This window comes from Phoca vitulina, unplaced genomic scaffold (assembly GCF_004348235.1).
Source record: "Phoca vitulina isolate PV1807 unplaced genomic scaffold, GSC_HSeal_1.0 scaffold4, whole genome shotgun sequence".
In the NCBI taxonomy this organism is placed as follows: domain Eukaryota; kingdom Metazoa; phylum Chordata; class Mammalia; order Carnivora; family Phocidae; genus Phoca; species Phoca vitulina.
This window is the reverse complement of record NW_022589707.1, coordinates 34,179,530-34,200,689: the sequence shown is the minus strand read 5'-3', so window position 1 is coordinate 34,200,689 and position 21,160 is coordinate 34,179,530. Positions and strand designations below refer to the sequence as shown.

At 46.7% G+C, this 21,160-nt stretch overlaps 1 protein-coding gene across 11 annotated transcripts in view; it reads left to right on the top strand.

Moving 5' to 3' along the window:
* The window catches only part of EEPD1 (endonuclease/exonuclease/phosphatase family domain containing 1), a 206,422-nt gene that overhangs the window by 93,653 nt on the left and 91,609 nt on the right, over positions 1–21,160 (top strand). For all 11 annotated transcript variants that reach the window (XR_004299032.1, XR_004299038.1, XR_004299037.1 and 8 more), the window contains one exon: positions 458–1,524. Coding sequence is in view for 1 of the 11 variants with exons in the window: in XM_032401775.1 (XP_032257666.1) it covers positions 647–1,524 (878 nt within the window). In the remaining 10 variants the exon portion in view is untranslated. The remainder of the gene's footprint in view (positions 1–457; positions 1,525–21,160) is intronic.

The following is a 21,160-nucleotide window of genomic DNA, read 5'->3' as shown; positions in this document are numbered from 1 at the left end:
CGGCGGCGGGTCTGGTGGGGGTCGATAAAACCGCTTCTCGGTACCTGCCCTAGTAAGGGCGGGATTCCCAAGTTGCAGGTGGTGCTGAGTGTCAGGAGGCGGGGTGGGCGTGGGAGGTGCTCTCTCCCTTCTGCCCGGGCCCAGGTGGGGGCGACCTAAGGGGGGATGGCCTCATGGCTGCGAGAGGTGAGAGAAGCAGAGACCAGAGATGTGGGCTGATGAGGATAGGTCTCTTTGCAAGAGAAGCAGCTCATAGCCTTTTTGGACCCTAATGTGACAAAAACCAGATCTCTCCAGAGGAAAATCCATATGGGCCAGCCTTGTGCGTGTTCAGGAGTTCACGGATGGGCCATCAGCCTGGGACTCCTGGTTAAAACTCCTGCTCTAGTTAGGGAGTGCCAATGCAAACTGATTAACTGATTCAATCGATTTGTGTGTTTATTAATTTGTTTTCCAGGTGGCCAAGTGAAAGGTACTTTTGGACACCCTGGGCATGGAGATTTAGCGTTTGTCTTTGGTAACCGTTTCATTCCCTGCATCCTGAACCTTCCCGCCTTCTGTGCCAGTAAGGTTGTTCGGCTTCCTCCCTAGCCAGAGAGTTCTTCTGTGGGGGTGAGGCCTTCCCAGGCCACTGACCCTGGCCGGCATGGGGAGCACGCTGGGCTGCCACCGCTCCATACCGCGGGACCCCTCGGACCTGTCCCATAACCGCAAGTTCAGCGCCGCCTGCAACTTCAGCAACATCCTGGTGAATCAGGAGCGGCTCAACATCAACACGGCCACCGAGGAGGAGCTGATGACCCTGCCTGGTGTGACCCGTGCGGTGGCACGCAGCATCGTGGAATACCGCGAGTACATCGGTGGCTTCAAAAAGGTGGAGGACCTGGCACTGGTCAGCGGCGTGGGTGCCACCAAACTGGAGCAGGTCAAGTTTGAGATCTGCGTGAGCAGCAAGGGCAGCTCTGCACAGCACTCTCCCAGCTCCCTGCGGCGGGACTTGCTGGCGGAGCAGCAGCCTCACCACCTTGCCACGGCCGTGCCCCTCACCCCGCGTGTCAACATCAACACGGCCACCCCGGCTCAGCTGATGAGCGTTCGAGGCCTCACGGAGAAGATGGCTGTCAGCATCGTGGACTACCGCCGCGAGCATGGGCCCTTCCGCAGCGTGGAGGACCTGGTGAGGATGGGCGGTATCAATGCTGCCTTCCTCGACAGGATCCGGCACCAGGTGTTTGCAGAGAGGTCCAGGCCCCCGTCTACCCACACCAACGGAGGCCTGACCTTCACCGCCAAGCCTCACCCCAGCCCTACCTCACTAAGCCTGCAGAGTGAGGACCTAGACCTGCCACCAGGGGGGCCCACCCAGATCATCTCCACCCGCCCTTCCGTGGAGGCCTTCGGAGGCACAAGGGATGGGCGGCCAGTGCTGAGGCTGGCCACCTGGAACCTGCAGGGCTGCTCAGTGGAGAAGGCCAACAACCCTGGGGTGCGAGAAGTGGTGTGCATGACACTCTTGGAAAACAGGTGAGGGCGGGAACCCCCGGGGGCCTGCTGTGTGAAGGCACTTCTTGCATGGCCTCATCTGTGCATGCAAATGAGTGGACTTTTTTGGGGGGGGGTAGGGAGAGGGCAAGATTATCCAATCAGTGTTCTTGAGGCCCCAGCCGATACTGTCACCTGTGGCTGAGCTCTCGTGCTCTAGAATGTTCTGAATACAGCCATTTGGGCTTATGGCCCATATCTTGAACGTGGTATATCTGAGGTCAGTTCATAATTTTGGGGTTAAATGGAGATTACATTGGTGTTATTGCTTTGGAGAATGTTGTTTGACTCAGAAGACTTCGTGGGGTTTACACCAGATCAGGCGCTCAGAGGCCTGGGAACTATTGCACAGTTTTGCATATGAGAAAGAGCTAGTTGGATTTTTTTTTTTTTTAATGAGAGGGAGAGTGACATTTGTCTCACCAAATATGCCCATTTGTGTGCACAAAATCATCTGAAAGGCTAATTATTTGCAAACACTATACACTGTGTATATTCACCAAAATGCTGTGAATGAATCACTCCTCATTCTTTTTCCTTATTTAGCCTGAAGTTGGTGTTCAGGCCCGCAACTGCAGCCCCAGATGTATGTAACCTCTCTTGTCCCGTAGCCAGGAAAGGTCAGGCTGACATGTGGTGAATATTGGCCAGATTTTCCCATTTGAACCCCAGGGGAAGAGACTTGTAGGAAGGGCTCTTACCCCAGCGTGTTTACATTATTCACAACACCGCTCTCTGTAGGAACTTCCGTTAACTCCCCCCCCCCCATAAAACAAAACAATATGATTGTAGCAGTAACTCCTGCTGTTAGTAAAATAGTGTAGTGTATCATGTAATCAGCTTTGGGAAGGAAAGAAATATTTTTAGTGGTCTCCTCTCCGTCAGAAATCCTCTGATCCTGGTCTTGAGGGATTGTGCCCTGCCACCCGCCAGACGTGTAGTATGTTTGTGGCCACCAGCTACTTTTCCTTTGCACTGGCTTGTCAGCGAGCCTGGCAGGGCAACAGTTCAGTGACATGAAGTGCATCCTCAGCGGGCAGTCGCAGTGCATTGTGGCAGCGCATCAGGATAAATGAGTGAGGAGGAAACCAGGTCACACCATTTCCCTGGCACTGTCCCCGTGGCACTCTCATCCCAGGACCGAGGGATCATGCAGCAGGGCAGAGAACTGGACCGGGAGAGCTCCTGAGCACTCCTGCACGGCTGTGTCCTCCGTTTTGCACTGTATGTGGCTCACTCCTTTTGCAAAATCACCTTGTACACAGGTGAGAACTAGACTCAGCGCTGGGTGGTATTTATCAGGAATGGCTTGATAATTGTTCTCCTCATCCATTAGCAGCATAGGTGTGTGTATGGGAAAGGCAGGGGGGCGGGAGAGGGAGGGATGGCTGTTTAATTCCTATCCTGAGTTTTCTTAAGGCTCCGTTTGGGGGGTGAAGGGGGATGAATCAGGATCTGAAGTTGCCCCAGGGAGAATGACAGACCGGGCAGCTCTTGCCCATTTACCATGACAGTGATTTTTCAAGTGTGGTGTCTGGACCAGCATCAGCGTCAGCTACTGGCTCAGAAACCCTGGGTTTCTGTGTTTTCACACACCCTCTGGGTGGTTGCAATACGCACTGAAGTTTGAGCCCCGTTGTACTATCTGTTGGGCAATCAGCTGTCCCTGTGGTTTGCTCTGTAAGGCCCCTCCTCCCGCACTGGCTTTTCCGACAAGGTCTGTGAATCCACGCAGATCTTTCTAGGTACTATGTGTTCTTCGATCGTTCTGGTCATCCCTGCAGTTGTTCGACCTCACGATGCTCTTTCTGGCCAGAGTTTGAGGGACTTATTCCGCTTCTAGAACGGATGAATGTGACGGGTAGGAAATGGGAGAGAGAGCAGGGGCCGGTTGGCCTCAGAGTGGGCTCTACTCTGCAGTGTAGACTTGGGTCAGCCAAGGGCGCACTGAGGAGAGCACTAGCAACTCTCGTCCAGCATGGAGTTAGGATTTGTCCTGGTGTTTCCTCTTTGGATTTCCTGGAGGGACGGTGATTTGTTGAAGACATTTAACGGCTGTCCTCCGGCAAGGGTGCTAGAAGAACTTACCCGGACCTGGTAGGATGGGGAAGGAGACACCTGTAAGTAACCAGGAAGGTGACCTATATCTCCAGCATGTTTCTCACACTTGGCCACCTATGTTGTCCTGTGCCATAGTGGTTTCTTTTGCCTGTTCACAATGTGTTCAGAGTGTTCTGGGCACTCCTAGCATCTTACTAGTGTCCGGTCAACATACAGTAATAGGCTTAGGGCTTGATCCCCTGTAGAGCTGGAGTGGATCCATGTCTGTGTGACTGTCCCAGGACACCCAAACATGGCTGCCTGTTCCTGAGTGGGTCACATGTCCTCAGAACAGCAGTGCACATTCCCCAAGAGCTGTGTGTTCATCCTGATTCACAAAAATCTCTCGCATTCCAATTGATCCCTTTATTAGTAAGAGGAGATGCATGTAGTTTGAGCAAGAATGGATGCTGGTAATTTTCTAGGTGGTTCTTATTTTCCTACATGTGTATACGTAATACAGGTCTTCTTGGTATTTTCTGATACTTCCATATTCATTTGGTTTCCCCATTAACTCGGGAAGTAGGTAATGCTTTTTTATTAATGATTCTCCATCTCTGGGGGAGGAGACCAAAACCAAAGAAGTGAAGTGACTTGCATCCGTCCCATAGCTCATTAGTGACCCAGCTGGGACGAGGACCCAGACTTTCTCACTTTAGTCCAGTGCTCTTTGCAGGCACGCTATGTTTTGTAAGCACACTACCTTTACCCTCCCTCTTATTGAGGCATCCCACCCTCTGCCCAGTCAAGGGCACTTGCCAATTTGTGTGTTAGTCACATTTTAAGAAAAGAAATCCATTGTAAAGGCATTAAAAAAAACAAAAACAAAAAACCTTGGCTCCACCTTTTCTGTATAAAATCGGTGAAATTCCTTAACCTTTCCAAGTCTCAGTTTTTCCATCTGTTAAATGTAACTAATGAAAGAAAAAAAAAAAAACCCTTGAAAAAACAAAAGAAAAGGATAAAAAAGAAATAACTTCTTTTGTAAAGGGAATAGCTAGCTGGCTCTTCATTTTCCTTTCCGTGGGTTTGCTTTAGTAGGTATGTTTTCTTCGACTAAAGGGTGCTGGGGTGGGATCCTCAGGGTTAGAGTCCTTTCTTGCCCTGAGAGGCTGCTGCTGGGTGGATGAGCATGTATGAGCTACGAGAAGCCGAGTTTTGCGTGAAGACTGAGGCAGGACAGCAGAAAACTCGCTAATCATACAATGACCAGGCGCCCTCAAGGACATCACCCTGTGGCACAGAGCTGACGGTTTTCATTGGATTCCTTTGCCAAATCTCAGTCTTAGGCAATGTTTCTCCTTGTTCAATGTTTATGAGGCAAAACAAAAAGAGGAATGCTTCTGCTAAACATCCTTGCAAAATTTGGTAACAGCCCACATATGGAATGAAGATTAATTTTTAATTTTTGCTTTTTGCTGAGTAGCTGTTCTATTTTGAAAAGTCCCTTTGGTTTATGGAAGCATAAGCCCTGGAGGAGCTGACTTTGACAATCTCCAAAAAAATAAAGAGGTTTAATATCCCACTTGCACATTTCCCCATGGCCTCTATCAGAAGGGGACCTGTCAAAGTCTTCTGCCTTGTAATGCTCTAAATCTGTTTTCTTGCCACATGTCTGTCTGCCGTATCAAAGCACAACGTGAATTAGTACTGATTGTGAGAAATGGGATTTTGGTTGATCAGACTTGATTAGTAGGATCCATGTGGACACAAGCCATCGTGTCGTTTGATTCATTCATTGAAAACTATGTGGAGTAGCTGCTGGGTACATGCATATGCTAAATGCAGGAGCCAGCTTGGCCTATAATTTAACTTGAGTTAAGTAAATATGAATCAGCTTGGGTGGCTCAGTCTCAGAATAGTCTGAGAAACCCAGATTTTTTTGGGGGGGGGGAAGTCACTGAGTGTGACTGATTTCAAGTTGCATTTTTCCCCTCCGAATAATGAGCTTATCCTGGGTGATTGAAAGGTGGGTAGATGCAGCCAGACATAACATCTGAGGCAAAATGGCCAGAATCTTCTTAAAGCAGAAATAACTGAAAACTGTGGAAACTGAGGCTCAGAGTGATGAAATAGCATCTGTGTGGCCTTCAGAAATGTGGATTGGGGTCAGGATTTGAAGCCAGGCTTTGTCTGATTTTAGGGCAGGGAGTGGAAGTGTCTCTTCCCAAACACCGTGTCCTTTGACTGACCCTTGGCCCACCTGCTGTTTGCTCCCTGTCTTGGACCTTAGGGTGGCCAGGCACCAGGGCTTCACCTAGACTCCTAGGGCTCAGTCAGGCTCCCTTCCTGTTTTTGTTCCTCTGAAGGACAGGGCTGATGGCCAGAGGTGGAGCCATCCAGAGGGCGTCAGGGCCTCTCTACCTGACCCCTCAAATGTGAGTCTGTGACCTTGGCTCAACTTCAAGGTAGAGTTCCGGTTTTGTGAGCCAAGGAGTTCTGGGTGGTTTCCAGAGGGAAAGGTGGTCGGTAATAAGACTGCTGTTGGTTAGTAAGAGGAGATAGTGTGACTGAAGGGAAGTCCTGGTGTGTGCACGAGGCAGGCTTTGTTTTACCACAGGGAGAGATGTTTGTCGTACAAGATGGCCCCATTTGGGATCTGATTTGGGAGGTTTGATGGTATTGCTTCTCCCAGGGGATATTCATTCCTCTATTACTTATTCCTTCAACAGATACTTTTTGAGCTCTCACTAGGTACCAGGTTCTGCGTCAGACTCCTAATAACAAGACACAGACCCTGCTCTCATGTTAGGTGGGGAGATGGACAAGTCAATACCTAATAGATAATTACAGATAGTGGTGAATGCTGAGGAGGATGGAGGCGAGTTGAAGAGAAGCCTGCTGAGGGGGATGGGGGTCAAGGAAGGCCTCAGCTAAAGCTGATGGATGAGAAGGATCCAGGCATAGAAAAAGCTGGGGGAAGAGTACTCACTAGAGGAACCAGCAAGTGCAAAGGCCCTGAGAGTGCTTGTTCTAGACAGAAAGCCAGAGTTCTGGGAGTGGTGGGTGGCGGGGAGCTGGGGGGAAAACAGGGGGAGGGGGAGGCAGGGCCAGATGGGTGGGGCCTCTAGGGCTCTTATTTTAACAGGAGGAGGCCACAGAGGATTAGAAGCAAAGGTTGGTGACTTACCTGTTACCAGGCTGTTCTAGCTGCTGGAGTTGGGGGAGGCACATGGAGCAGGTCCCGGAAGTTGAGTAGAGGGTACAGTTTGAGAAAGTTGAGTCACAGAGTCAAGACTACAGAGGATAGTGATGGGGAGAAGGGGGAGTGGGTGGTGATGAGAACATCCTTTAGCTGCAAAGACTGCAAAGCCATGCCTGTGTTCTGGACGTTGGGGGGGGATTAACCATGTGGATTCCTAGAAGGCAGACTCAGAGGTGGTTAAGGAACGCTGGGCTAGCCCGCACGCCTCTGCATTGCGTTGACATGATGCAACTTGCCGGCCTCACCCCTCCCTCTATTCTTGCCTATTCCTGTGGACAGGTCCACAGTGCTCCTTCTGGACGGGAGGGTCTCCATCCATAGTGAATGGAGGAAGAGGCCTTGTGGTCTGTCCTCTGTGCAAACCAGGTGTCTGATGGGGCCACTTTCTTTTTAGTATCAATTATATATGTAACAAGGGCATATTTGAGGGGTTTGGGGTACCTATTTCTTTTTTTTTTTTTTTAAGATTTTATTTTTTGACAGAGAGAGCACAAGCAGAGGGAGAGAGAGGGAGAAGCAGGCTCCATGCTGAGCAAGGAGCCCGATGTGGGACTCGATCCCAGGACCCTGGGATCATTACCTGAACCGAAGGCAGACGCTTAACCGACTGAGCCACCCAGGCGTCCCTGGGGTACCTATTTCTATTAAAAGATATTTAAGTGAATTTAATTCAACATTTATTGAGCACCCCCTCCTTGTCCCCTCCCCCCCCCCCCCCCCGTGAGGGGACACAGGGAGAGCCCACCCTGTGGTCAAGGAGCTCACAGTCTGACAAGGGGACACATCCACTGGTACTTACCAGCGTGCCATGGGCTCTGAGGGAGGAGGTGAAGCTTAAGCACAGGGATCTGGTACCTGTGTGCTGGGCTCCGGAGGTATATGAAGTTCTCATAAAGGGGAAGGATGCGGGGCTAGGACCAAGTCAGGTGGTTGGGAGGGAGCTAATGTGGAGGGGAGGGTGGGGTCTGAGCAATAAGCGCATGGTGGCCATCAGGGTGAAAGTCAGCAGCCCCCCTGCAGTTCCTGACACTCAGGGGTCCAGGCTGGCTCACCGCCCAGGCTTATAATCTGAAATATTCGGGCAGGGAGCACAGCAGGTTTCCATGAACAGTGCCCCACAGTAGGGAATCGTATTGAGGTAGGTGTTATTTGCAGTGTGTTATTTTTATCTCAAAATTATCCTACTTTACACAAGATTTTATCTCAGAATTCCTTAATAACGATTTTTGCCGATAACAAAATGATGCATTCCACTAGAATTTGATGTGCTCGTCGTAGACACCCCGGTCTGGGTGTAGTGATGTGCAGTTGAGTGGAAATTGCACACCAGTGATGGCTGGCATCGAAACATCCAGCAGATGCCACAGAAATGCCCCGCCCCACCTCCAGATGTGTAGTCCTCAACAAATATTTAGGGACCCCGGAAGCTTCCTGACCCAGAGGCTTGTGCCAGTACGCAGGGGTGGTCTGGACCGCAGCTCTGGCTGCAGTATTTCGATCGACAGCTGCCAGACACCTGGAGAGGAACCCTGGGGGGCTATGCTCGGAGTAGATGTTTCATTGTAAAGAAAGGTCTTGAATTCTCCTACCAAACTGCTGGGTAAAGAAACCCTGGGTTTTCTTCTCCGAGCACAGCTCCCTACCTCTGTTGCTTTAACATTTGTTTCCAACAGTCCTGTTTCCTGCGAATTCTATTTTGGCTCAGCCATTACCTGATTAAGCTGTTGCGCTGGGCCTTCAGTTCTTTTATCTAGAGGCCACCGTAAGCTCCTGAAATGCAGTGCCATGGCCAAGAGAATGTTGTTCATGTTGCTGCATTTAAGGCTGCGTGCACTTGGAGTGCTTTTTTTTTTTTTTAATTTAATTTTATTATGTTATGTTAGTCACCATACAGTACATCATTAGTTTTTGATGTAGTGTTCCATGATTCATTGTTTGCGTATAACACCCAGTGCTCCATGCAGTACGTGCCCTCCTTAATACCCATCACCAGGCTAACCCATCCCCCCACCCCCCTCCCCTCTAGAACCCTCAGTTTGTTTCTTAGAGTCCATTGGAGCACGGTTTTATCATGTTCCAGGGATCCAAATCCTGTTTGCTCCCCCAAAAGTTGGTAGGTAACATCTGTACTTTGTCTTTCTTAGCTTGTGCTAAAAGCACTGTGTCTTTTAAAGCAGGAGGTCTCGGATGGATTCTTGTTTTTTTTTTTTAAATATTGCTCCAATATCCTGTTAGAAGAAAAAAACAAACTTCTTCAGAATATATTTTCGATAAGCAAATTCAGTCTGACTTAACATTTTTTGCAGTCTTCATTTTCTTAAATGGCGAAAAAGTAAACATTTTGGTGGCCTCAAAGTACCAATGATCAGCATCAGGCCATGGCTCATCTGGCCGTCCTCACTGAGTGGGCAGTCTCTTCTGGTCAGGCTACTTGTTGCTTTACTGGTCAGGTCTTCACGAAGTGGTTCCCAGTCATTTATAAATTGGGAGGACTCATTTAAAACAAACAAACAAACAAAAAAACCCAGTAAAATTCTGCACATCCCTCCCACCACCCAATGGTGGTTGTACTTTCAGTGTCTTCATGGAGGTAGTAGTTACACTAAGAACAGAAACAATGATAATTAACACGGATCATTCCTGTGGCTGAGTCCCAGAGCCTAGTAGCTTCACAAGTGGGTATCACCAGTAACCCTCTTGTACAGATACACAGATGGCTCAGAGAAGCGGAATAATTTTCCCCAAGGTCACACAACTTTTAAGTGGCTGAGTTTGGACTATAACCCAAGCAATTAGCCCCCAAAGTTTAATGATAAAAACTACTCTGAGCTCACTAATGCTTTTGCAGGTACTTGTATTTATGCATCGCCCCAGCCTGCATACCTGCCTACTAGACTAGATGCTCCCTAACCAACCTGGTTTGAGTTCCCTAGGTCATGATATTTCGTAAGTATGTTGATCTATGATGTTATCTGTGTGTGTAGCTTGTCTTTATTTCTTCAGAGTGGAGCAAGGATATTCGCAAAGCAATCTGAGTGCAGGATACTGTAATGTTATGACTTTCCAGTCTTTTACAATTGTCCTGCCCACACCTATTATGACAACAGTTTCTTTAAACAACTTGCTTTTATAGAAGCTTCCCAAGCATTTGTCTTAGTTTTCTTAGAAACCACTTCTCTTTCTGCCCACTATTTCATCTGTTGATGTCACACTTTAGGAGACCACAATCACATGTACAACTGACATAAACAAACCTGGGGACAGATACAGCTGAGCCTGGGTGAGCACATGATGCATAGTTGATCTGGCCAGGAGTACTGGGTGTGCCACGGGCATCCATCCCTCAGCATGTTTTCCGAAGGGACTGAGGATAGTCTGCTGGGTCCCCCGAGTAGAGGTTGGTTAGGAGGACATCTATGGTATTTTGAAAACTGCTGGTACCGGGGCCCCTGAGCCCACGTGATATTATTTCTGTAGCCTTTTAAAGACAATTTTTGCCGTATATGTATATTGCAGACCTCTGGCAGTAACTGTAGGTTGGTACTGACCTACTATTATTTTTCTCTAGAAGATTGACTCAAACGTTGTAACTAGTTATAAGGTCGGGGGCTCATTGTCCCAAAACACCCACCCCCCCCCAAAAAATCTCTTGCAACTTTTAGAAATAAAAGAGGTGAAGAAGTAATGAGCTTTTTTTGTTGTTGTTGACTTAAGACCTATACTAGTCAGCATTTTCTCAGTGACATAGATGGGCTGCTTATGACATTTCATGAATAACAGTAAGCTGGGAGGGATTTAAGCAAGTGCACTGGACTAGATAAAGTACCTTATAAAGTACCTCCCCAAATGTGTAACTCTGCACTTTCTCTTTTGACTGGTCTGAATTTAATTTAATTTTCAGGTTTAATTTTTGTTAATGTTAAATACATGTCCATACACGTGAAACTGCACGAGACTGTTGTATTGCTCTACACAGGTGCTGAACTCCGTTAAATGCCAGGCAAGACTTCAATTATGTTACTGTTAATGCTTCCAACATTTCTAATAAAAATGCAAGTAGTTCTTAAATATCGCTAGAGTTTCAATTTAGAAAGAGAAGTTGCTTCTGTCTTTTAAACTTTGGGGTAAATTTAATTGAAGAGCTTCTGAGATTATAAGATGGTTGTTTAAAATGTTACCATTTGCAACCATTTATCAAATCTATGAATATCAGGCATTCCTTGTCACTGATCTACCAAAGCAAGGTATAGAAATAAACTAGATGATGGGAACTACTACTTGCTAGATGGGAACGACAGGCTGATTAATAAAACCAAAACATCTTGGGGAAAAAACAGAAATAAATGGGATGGAGAGTGAGAGATGACTGCAAGATCACCCATAAACCCTGATTTCAGATGCAGTGCTTTCCTTCATCAAACAGCTGTGGTATTTTTGTTGATGGATTGTATTGGTAAAGGTTATGTTTTTAAATGTATACATTTCTTCTAAATCACAAAAGTCTCTTCCAATCCTGAGGCTTTTTCGAGAGAGGGAAAATGATCACTATTTCTGCCAAATGCCCTTCAATTCTGAGAAGGAAAAGCGCTTGTTCTTATGGGTAAGATGTGTATTCGTTTGCTACGGCTGTCCTAACAAAGTACCACAGGCTGGGTGGCCTGAACAACAGAAATTTATTTTCTCACACTTCTGGAGGCTGCAGGTCCAGAATTAAGGTGCTGACAGGGTTTTTGTTTGTTAGTTTTTGTTTTTCTGAGACCTTCCTCCTTGGCTTATAGATGGACCTGTCTTCTCTTTGTGTCTCAAATGGTCATCCCTCTATACCTCTGTGTGTCCAAATTTCCTTTTCTTCTTCTTCTCCTTCTCCTTCTTTCTTCTTTTTTTTTTTAAGTGGGCTCCACACCCAGGTGCCTAACGTGGCGCTCAAACTAATGACCATGAGATTAAGACCTGAGTTGAGATCAAGAGTCGGACGCTTAACCGACTGAGCCACCCAGGCGCCCCAACCAAATTTCCTCTTCTTATAAGGACACCAGTCATATTGGATTGGGGCCAATCTAATGGGATTATTTTACCTTCATTACCTCTTTAGAGACCCTGTCTTCAAATGCAGTCACATATTGGGGGTTAGGACTTCAGCATATGACTTTTGGGGACACAATGATGCAAGAAAAATCGCCCAGGGATTCCTTCTTGGCTCCTTGTGAGGAGTCTGCATCTCTGGGTTTTTCCTGGACAGATGATGATTCAGGGTACTTGTTTAACAGTTTAAATGCTAGAGAATGCTGTATGAGAGTCCTGGAGTGACAGTCTGCTGGACAAGAGGGATGGCTTTCTTGCCAGCCACAGTCAGCATGGACCAGCTCTTAGGGGCTGGGATCCTCGAACGTCTCTCTTTGCAACTTGCCAATCCTTGGTTTTCTCCTGAAATGCAGCAGTGACCTGAAACTTTTTACCCACCCTGCCAAGATGGCAGCTCCACTTTGCCGAGTTCCTTGCTTACCCTTGGCTGCAAGTGATGGTGACACTCAAGTGTGTCTGCCCTTTCAAATTTAGTGCCCTTTAGAAGTGCTGGGGAAAGGTGAGATTCAGAGGGACCACCATGAAGTCCACTCAAGTTCAGCTGTCCTTGGCTTGTATTGTGAAGTACTGTAGCTGTGGGCCCCCCTGTTGGCATAGGGTCGCCTCTGGAGGGGAACCTGTGTGATGTCATCTGCACTCTGAGACTCTAGTACCACCTACTTTCAGCACCATAACACTCAGGGATTTGTGGGAAGAAGAAACCACCGCTGATGTTTATTGACTCTATTTTACCCCAAGTGTGGTGGCTAAACCTTTTATCTTCACACCATCCCAGTGAGGTAGGTAAAGTATCCCACCTTGCACATAAGGAAACTTAGCTTAAAGAATTTGAGTAAACTCACTCAAGGTCACATGGTTGGTGTGCATGGAGCAAAACTTCAAAGCCAGGAAGAATTACTCGGAGCCCAAAGCCTTTTATACTCAAAGGCAGAGAATCCATCAGCTTGAAGATTTCCTAGGCTTTTTATCTCTGGAAAGCATGAAGAGACAAGTTTAATTGGGGGGATACTCGTGGAGTGGGTCCTAGCTGATACTGAAGAAATCATCCCATTTATCATCTGGTGAAGTCAGGAATGTGGGGCTTTCGGGGTGCTGAATTTTTTAAAAATTGCAATATAATTTACATACCATACAATTCACCCTCCTAAAACGTACAATTTGGTGGGTTTTGGTAGATTCACAAAGTTGTGCAACCTCATCACTGTAACTAGAACATTTTCATCACCCCAAAAGGAAACTCTATACACATTAGCAATCACTCCCCCTCTCACCCCGCACCAGCTCGTGGCAACCACCAAGCTGCTTTCTGTCTCTATGGATTTGGGTATTCTGGACACTTCATATAAATGGGATTACATAATATGTGGCCTTTTATGTCTGGCTTCTTTTACTTAGCATGTTTCAATGTTCATCCCTGTTGTGGTATGTATATTTCTTTTTTTTAATGGCTGAATACCATTCCATGATATGGATATACCACATTTTCTTCATTCAGTTGTCAGCTGATGGACAATCGGGTGGTGTCGCCTTTGTGGCCACTATGAATAATGCTGCTATGAATGTTCATGTGCAAGTTTTTGTGTGGACGTATGTTTTAATTTCCCTTGGGTATGTACGTAGGAGTGGAGTTGGAGTTGCTGAGTCACATGGTAATTCTATGTTTAACATTTTGAGGAACTGCTACACTGTTTTCCAGAATGGCTGTACCATTTTATGTTCCCCCCAGGAATATATGAGGTCTCCTATTTCTCCACGTCCTCCCTAACATTTGTTTTCCCTTTTTTTCTCTTTTTCTTTTTCTCTTTTTGATTATAGCCATACTGGTGGGTGTGAAGTGATATCTCATTAGGGGTTTGAGTTTCCCTAATGACTAATGATAATGTTGAGCATCTTCTCATGTGTTTACTGCCTTTTGTAGATCTTCTTTGGAGAAATGACCGTGCAGATCTGGGTGGGCTGTTTTCACACCTGTTTCCAAGCTGATAAAATACAGGATATTTTTATGCTGACTCCCTTTTTACTCCATATTCCCCGTCTTCCTTGTCTCTTAATCACGGGGTCATTATACTGGAGCCTAAACTAGAATAATCACTTTGTAATAGGAAGAAGGGCCCACCATCCTACAGGAACAACCCTTCGCCCCAGCCCCATCTGGGGAGGAACTTTGAGAATTCCCTTTTGCGCTTCATTATTTTGGCTGGAGCAGTCTGTCAGCACTGTACTTTCAACACTGTCCTTGAGAAGTACTTGGTGTCCTCTGATTTTTATATTTAAAGTATGTGTTTTAGATGCAACTTTAGCACTTTTTATCTAAAGCCAAATGTAACATACCCTATGCCAGGATTTGCAATGAGAGGTGAACTTTGGATAGTTCATGACAATATCTGCAAATCACAGGACCCCGGGCCAGGAAAGAACCTTGAAGGAGCACTTTCCATAAGACTCTGCCTAAGTCATCACAGACAAATGAAATTTTGTATATATTCTTTTGAACCCAGCTGTGGAGATTTGAGTCCTTCCTATATTTTTCGTGTTTGGCACCCTGTGTCACCCATCAGTGCTAGGCCCCACTTCTGTTTGGCTTTATTTTAAAAATGTATTTTCATCTTCATCCCCATTCCCTTTCATCCCCTTCCATAGATCCCCAGTGCAAAGTGTTAAATAAATGTCCTTAGACATATCTTTGAGAAATGGAGTGCCTTTAACCTGCAAACACCTCATGTTTTTATGGTTGCCAGCTAGCTCTTCACTCCTGACGGCTGCTTCGTCCCCGGCCATGTGCAAGGACAGGTACCACGTAGGCTCACCCATCCCCCGGCAGTGACGCACCGGGCTGCCGTGGGCTCCCTGTTCCTGGTGAGGCCAGCGTGTCCTTCATATCCTTTTCAGCCATTAGGGTTTCCTCTTTGGGGAACAACTTTTCTCAACTTTTGCTCATTTTGTAAACTTTAAAATCAAATTTAAATATTTTATTATTATTATTTTTAGTTGTTTGGAAGTGTTTGTGCACATTCTAGATGCTGATCCCCAGAGATTGCAGAAAGCTCTTCTCCCCGCCCATCACCCTCTGTTCACTTTGTCTTTGGTGCCCTTCATGCAACAGAAATTCTTCATCTTGACGTGGTCGAGTCTGCCAGTTTCCCTTCTGGAGGCTGCTTCACAAATCCATCTCACCCCGAGTTCACACCTACATTTTCCTCTTCACTTCTACATTTATAGTTTTGACCTATCTGGAGAATACCTTTGTGTAGGGACAAGGTGGGGACCCACTTTCGTTCTTTTCAATTTTCCTAATACCGCCTACACGCAAGTTATCTTTTGGCCCCTGATTTGGGACGCCACCCTTATATGTGTCCATCACTCTCATGGTCCATTTGTGTGCATCTGTGTCGTTCCCATAATGTTAATACCGTGGCATCTGGTCGGGGGAGTGTCCTTTGTTCTTCTACTTCAAGATTTCCCTAACTGTGTAAATTTTAGAATGAGTGCACATCTCAAACATCCTGTTGGAATTTTGATTGGAATTGCATGAACTTTACAGATGAAGTTTGAGAAAATTTGACATCATTGCAATATTAACTTGCCCTTTCTTTGAATATCTGTATTTTTTCCTTTATTTGTCTTCTTTTGGAACATTTGAAAGATCTTCACCTATTTCTCCATAGAGGTCCTATGCATTCTTTGTTAGGTCAAATCTTAGGTACTTTGATTCCTTATTTTTAAAATCCCCAGAGCATGAAGTTTCACAGTTTTGTTCTGTTACTCATTTTAGTGTTTAACCATCCTTATTAGCATCCTCCACTTACTGTATATCATTGACTTCTAGTTTAGGCCCATTTTGCTGAATCTTTCCTGGTTTAAGTAAAAACCAGCCAGCCAGAACCTCTGTGAGCCTCTCTCTGGACACTTGAAGTCCTCCATCTAGTTTCCTTCCAACTTATAGTCTCGCTCTGAATAATGTAACTTCATTTTGCCTTTCTTCGTGGTTCGTATTTTTCAAGGATAAGTCAATTCTCTGATAAATCAATAAGCTAGACCTCAGATCGTCCTTTTTAAATTTTTTTTTAAGTTTCTTTATTTCTTTCACTAATCTCTATACTCAGCTTGGAGCTTGAGCCCACAACCCTGAGATCCCAAGTCACACGCTCTCCTGACTGAGCCAGCCAGGTGCCCCAGATTGTCCTTGTATGAGTAGATATACAAATATGAGTGAACTCAGTGGAAGAATCTAAAGACATGCCACTGGCTTAAAAACCAAACCAACCCCTCCCCCAAAAAGTAGTGACCCTAAATTATAAATGTTTAAATTTAAAATTAATTTTATTTGTGCATAATAACCCTAGCAGTGAGTTGCATTTTATTGCAGCTCAAATTTGAGATCAAAGACCTGGGAATTATCTTTAATAGTTCAAACATCATTTATAGAGTCTCATTTTTATAAATCTTACTTGCTTCTCACGTGTCCGTGGATTCCTGTGAGTCTGACCACAGACATATGTCTGTACATGCCTCCACCCACAGAGTGTCTGGGTATGTGTGAGTTATAAATATACCCATCATTTTAAATAGATCTTTATCTTCCGTGTTAATTGCTTCTTTCTTCTTCCACTGTAAGTGAGTAAGTCGAGTTGGGAGGACCTGTATGCAGTTGGCTGTGCACTTCCTTCTAACTAATGATTTGTAAGTTCTCCTCTGAAGTTGTTTCAGCCCAGCCCAATGGTACCTGGCATCTGATTTCACCTAAAAGCAGCCCAGGTGAAAATGAGTAATTTCTTTTCCTATAATTGGGTCTTCAAATGGCCTGGGGGCTGTCAAAGTCAATGTCAGGTGCCATGACCTGGGTCTTTTGTGTAGTTCAAAGTCAAACTGTGTCGTTTGTTTTTGGGGTCCAAGTCAGGGCCTTTAGTTTTGATGTGAAACATTTAAAACATACAGAAAAATGTAAATAATGCTTGGCCCTTTTCTCCCTCTTGACAATGCATCTTACTCTCTGGAGGACTCAGAGCCCTTTTATCCCACTGTCATTCTTTTGGATCCCTCCCACCCCACCCCTTCTGTGCTTGGAATATTTCCTTCCCTACAAGACTTGGTGGGCAGCAGAGTCCACCAGCCATGGGGGAAGCTGGAAATGCAGAGGTTTACCTTCCCAGCATCCTTTGCAGGTAGGGCCTGCGCTCTGCAGGTTGGGGGGGGGGGGTCCATCCTAATCTCTGAGTGGGGAGCCAGGGGCACGGACAGCTCAGGGACATGAAGAGCTCACTCCGGCCCTGGGGACAGTTTACACAGGATCGTGTCCCGGGGAGCAGAGAGTGTGGCTGCTGGTAGCTACTGGTGTGCCCGGGTGGTTCTGTTGGCACACAGGCTGCAACATCAAGGGTTTGGGATTGTGGCAGTGGGGTTCTCACACCCACCCCTCATTCCTGATTGTCCAGCCTTAGCTTCTTCATATCCTTTTAATGAAGTACTTTTCTGCTTAGGCCATCGGTGTTGGTTTCTGTTTCTTGCCATCAAGAATCGTGACTGATACACCCTGATCTAGAGGCCCTCACCATGCTTTTAAAACTCTTGTAGCCGAAGGAACCTGTTCTTAAATGAAATCTCACAGGGAAGCCAATAGGAAAAGCCACTGAAAGGGCTTCTTTGGGTGAGAAGCTTCCACTGTGCAAAGCACCGTTGAAATCCACAGCCCTAGACGTTTTTTGACCCTAGATCAGTCACTGCTTCGCTGCCCGCATTGCCTAAGCCCTGTTTTCTCTGCCACGCAGCCCCTGGATGGGCAGAGGGTGGCGTTTGCTACTGGTTCCTCGGTGGTTTGTGTTTCCAGGCCCCCAGGACTCTGGCCTTCATCTCTGATGGCTTTCACCAGGTGAACGGTTACAGACCCGGCCCACGTCCAGACCCTGCACCAGTATGGATACCTGGAGTCAAAGACATTTGTCACATGTCTCTCTTAGAGGCTTCTTCAAAACACACATCGGTTTTTACGATAAAAAACTTCACCGTCAACTCATCAGTGAAATCCGCCCTCACATGTGAAAAAGGATGTGCTTTAGAGCGGTGTCTCTCAACCTTGGCAATTCTGACTTAAAAAAAGACCTTTCATTTTGAGGTTATTATAGATCCACATTCTGACATGTTGAGCCAGATAATTCTTGGTTGTGGGGGCTGGTGTTTAGTGACTTCCCTGGCGTCTACCCACTAGATGCCAGGAGCATCCTCCTCCTCCAGATGTGACAACCAGAGATGTCTGCAGACAGTCATTGCCAAATGATTGTCCCCTCGAGAGCCACTTGTAAAGAAGCCACAGAGAGCAGTATGACCACTGTGGGGACCAGGGCTCAGCCTGGCTGATTTTCCTTGGCTTCACTAGAAGTGCTGGACCGTGGGGCGTGGGCTGGATGGGGAAGGAGGAGAGCCAGAGGAAGACCACTTGGTGTCGGTGAGGTTGAAGAAAGCGTGTGGGTGACCTCTTGCAGCTGGAGAGCTGGCCGTGGGGTAGAGGCTGGGGCAGGTATGGTTTCAGCCATGGAGCGGCTGCATGTGGAGTAGAAGACAGGGTTAGGGATGTAAGGCCCCGAAACCCCTCTGCGCCCCTGTCCCTTGCTGGGACTACTGAGTGAAGAAGGTGCTTGGGAGCCCCAACTGATCTACCTCCCTGATCATGAGGGTGAGCCTGGGATGCGGGAAGGGCAAGAACGCTAAGCAAAGGCCCCATGGAAGGAGGTTCCATAAAGAGGATAAAGTGAACCTTCCCCGGGGAGGCTGATGCACCTGCTGGGCTGCAGATCGATGCCGGAGCAGCCTGGAGAAAATCCCTTCCCTCGCGTGGTCTGGCGCAGCGCAGAACTCTGCAAGGAGAGAAGAGGCAGGCTTCATTATCTCCGGGCCTCATTTTACAATAGAAAAATTGGGTCTCATGGGAGCCTAGTGGATTTGGCAAGTTCTCTTATGCAATGGCTGTTTGAATAAAATTATTTCTGTCCTCCGATGCTGGGAGGTATGGCTATTACCGTTGCGAATGTGGAGGGAAAATATTAGCAGGGTTTGAGACACTCAAGCACACTAGTGTTCGTACTTCTGTGGGGGAAATTATAAGTTCCCCTTAGTAATGACCCCCCCTTAAAATAAACACAAAATCCTTGTTGAAATAAAGTATTTTGTGTGTGTGCCTAGAATCATCTCAAAGAGATAATTGTATTTGACTTTAGATCGTGCTAATTTGATATGGGCTTGACTGTATCATAAATATAATCCTAAATAAACTGTTAATGCCGAAAAGCAGGCTAAATCATTCTCAGTAAGGAAAAAGAGGTGGGATGGAAATAGCATATGGTATAAAGTTGTACAACCTAAAAATAAAGCTGCCTGATTCTCCTCAAGTAGCTCTGAGGCCCTCTGAGTGTCTTCAGTGGAAAGAAAAATAATGAATCAAAAAATGGTAAAGTGTATTTTGACTTAAAATGTGAATGCTTAAATATTTAGGGACAGGAAGTGGATCAGTGGTTGGGGCTGGGTTGACTGCAGATGGGCACCAGGAAACTTTTAGGGAGGACGGAAGCCTTCTAAAACTGGGTTGTGGTGATGATCACACTACTATAAATTTCCTAAAAATCACTGGATTGTGCATTTGCCATGGGTGGAGTTTATGGTATGTAAATGTTACTTCACTAAAGCTATCCAAGCGTTACCGCTCTGTGCTGGACGTAATATCTTATCGGACTTCTCAGCAGTTTTTCTGTGTCTGCATTTCATGCGCCCTTTTAACAAGTGTCTCACTTAAGGTAGGTCTTAAACTCTTTGTTCCTCATGCTCTTCTCCCGGAAAATGGGGGTGATAGGGCACCTCCCCAGAGGTTGGTGCGGCACGTAACTGCATTAGTAAGTATAAAGCCCTTACGGCAGCCCCTCTTCCTGATGTTCTGTCACCACCACCACCACCACCACCACTATCAGCGGCATCAGTATTCAGGGCTCTTGTCATTTCCTTCTCTCTCCTGGCCCAGGCCCGCCTCTGAGCCTCCCGTACCTTCCTTTCCACATGCTGCAGGCAGGCTGCAGCTTCTAAAAGGAAAACCCGATCTTTCTGAAAACAGTGCTGTAGGTGGTTCACCATAGCTCTTTGGGTAGAGGCCGGACCCCCTTCCCCGCTGTGGCCCCTTCTTTGTCTCTGGCCTCACCTCAGGCTCTCCAGCCATCTCTCAGCCCTCTGAGCTCCTGTCAGTTGAGAATTATTTCGCTTCCCCATCTGGGCTCTTCTGGGAGGGTCTCTCCATCATTTCTCTTTCTGTAGGTGCCATCATCCCTGTGGCTCGTGGGCAAGGCAGCCTGGAACCTGTGCCTGGCCCCTCCCAAGCCGTTCAGCACCTTTGTTCCCATCATCCCTTACATACGCACGAGAGCCCCACAAGGTAGAGCTTGCCCACCTCCTCCATGTCGGGCGCCGTGTGCAGCACAGGGCCTGGCCCTTGGTCACTGACCCTTGAAGAACAGCTGTGTCTCTCAAGTGCTGGCTTGCCTTGCTGTTTGAGTTGCCGCAGCAAAATAACCTGCTCCAAGTGTGGGTTCTGTTCATTGTAGGAAGCCTCGGGTCTGGAACCCTCTCTCTCTTTGGGTCTTTGTTCAAGAGAAAGCTCCTTTTGGTCTTCCATAGGTTTGACTTAAACTGGAAAAGAGCTATGGCCTTGGCATTTTACAGGATGATACTTTTCCAAGGCAAAGATCCTGTCTCCATCTGATCTCCTGGGATCTTAGAGCCCTGAATTAGAAATGCTTTCTTTGCATGGAATAAAAGCGCTTACCCATTAACCTTTTGCTCACCTGCAAACCAACTCTTTCCTGTGGAAATCCCCTTTATTATTTCTACACGTGTATTTAAAAAATATACTTAAGGGGCACCTGGGTGGCTCAGTCGTTAAGCGTCTGCCTTCGGCTCAGGTCATGATCCCAGAGTCCTGGGATCGAGCCCCACATCAGGCTCCCTTCTCCGCGGGAAGCCTGCTTCTCCCTCTCCCACTCCCCCTGCTTGTGTTCCCTCTCTGGCTGTCTTTCTCTCTGTCAAATAAATAAAACCTTTAAAAAATATATATATATATACTTAAATAAAGCAACATTTCCATTCTAATCTGAGGGATTCAGTGGTTAAGCTTCTACCCCGGTGGTCATCTGGCCCACTGTTTGGCTGGTAGGGGCTGGCAGTTCCCTCAAGTTTTATTTATGTGAATTTTATCTCATC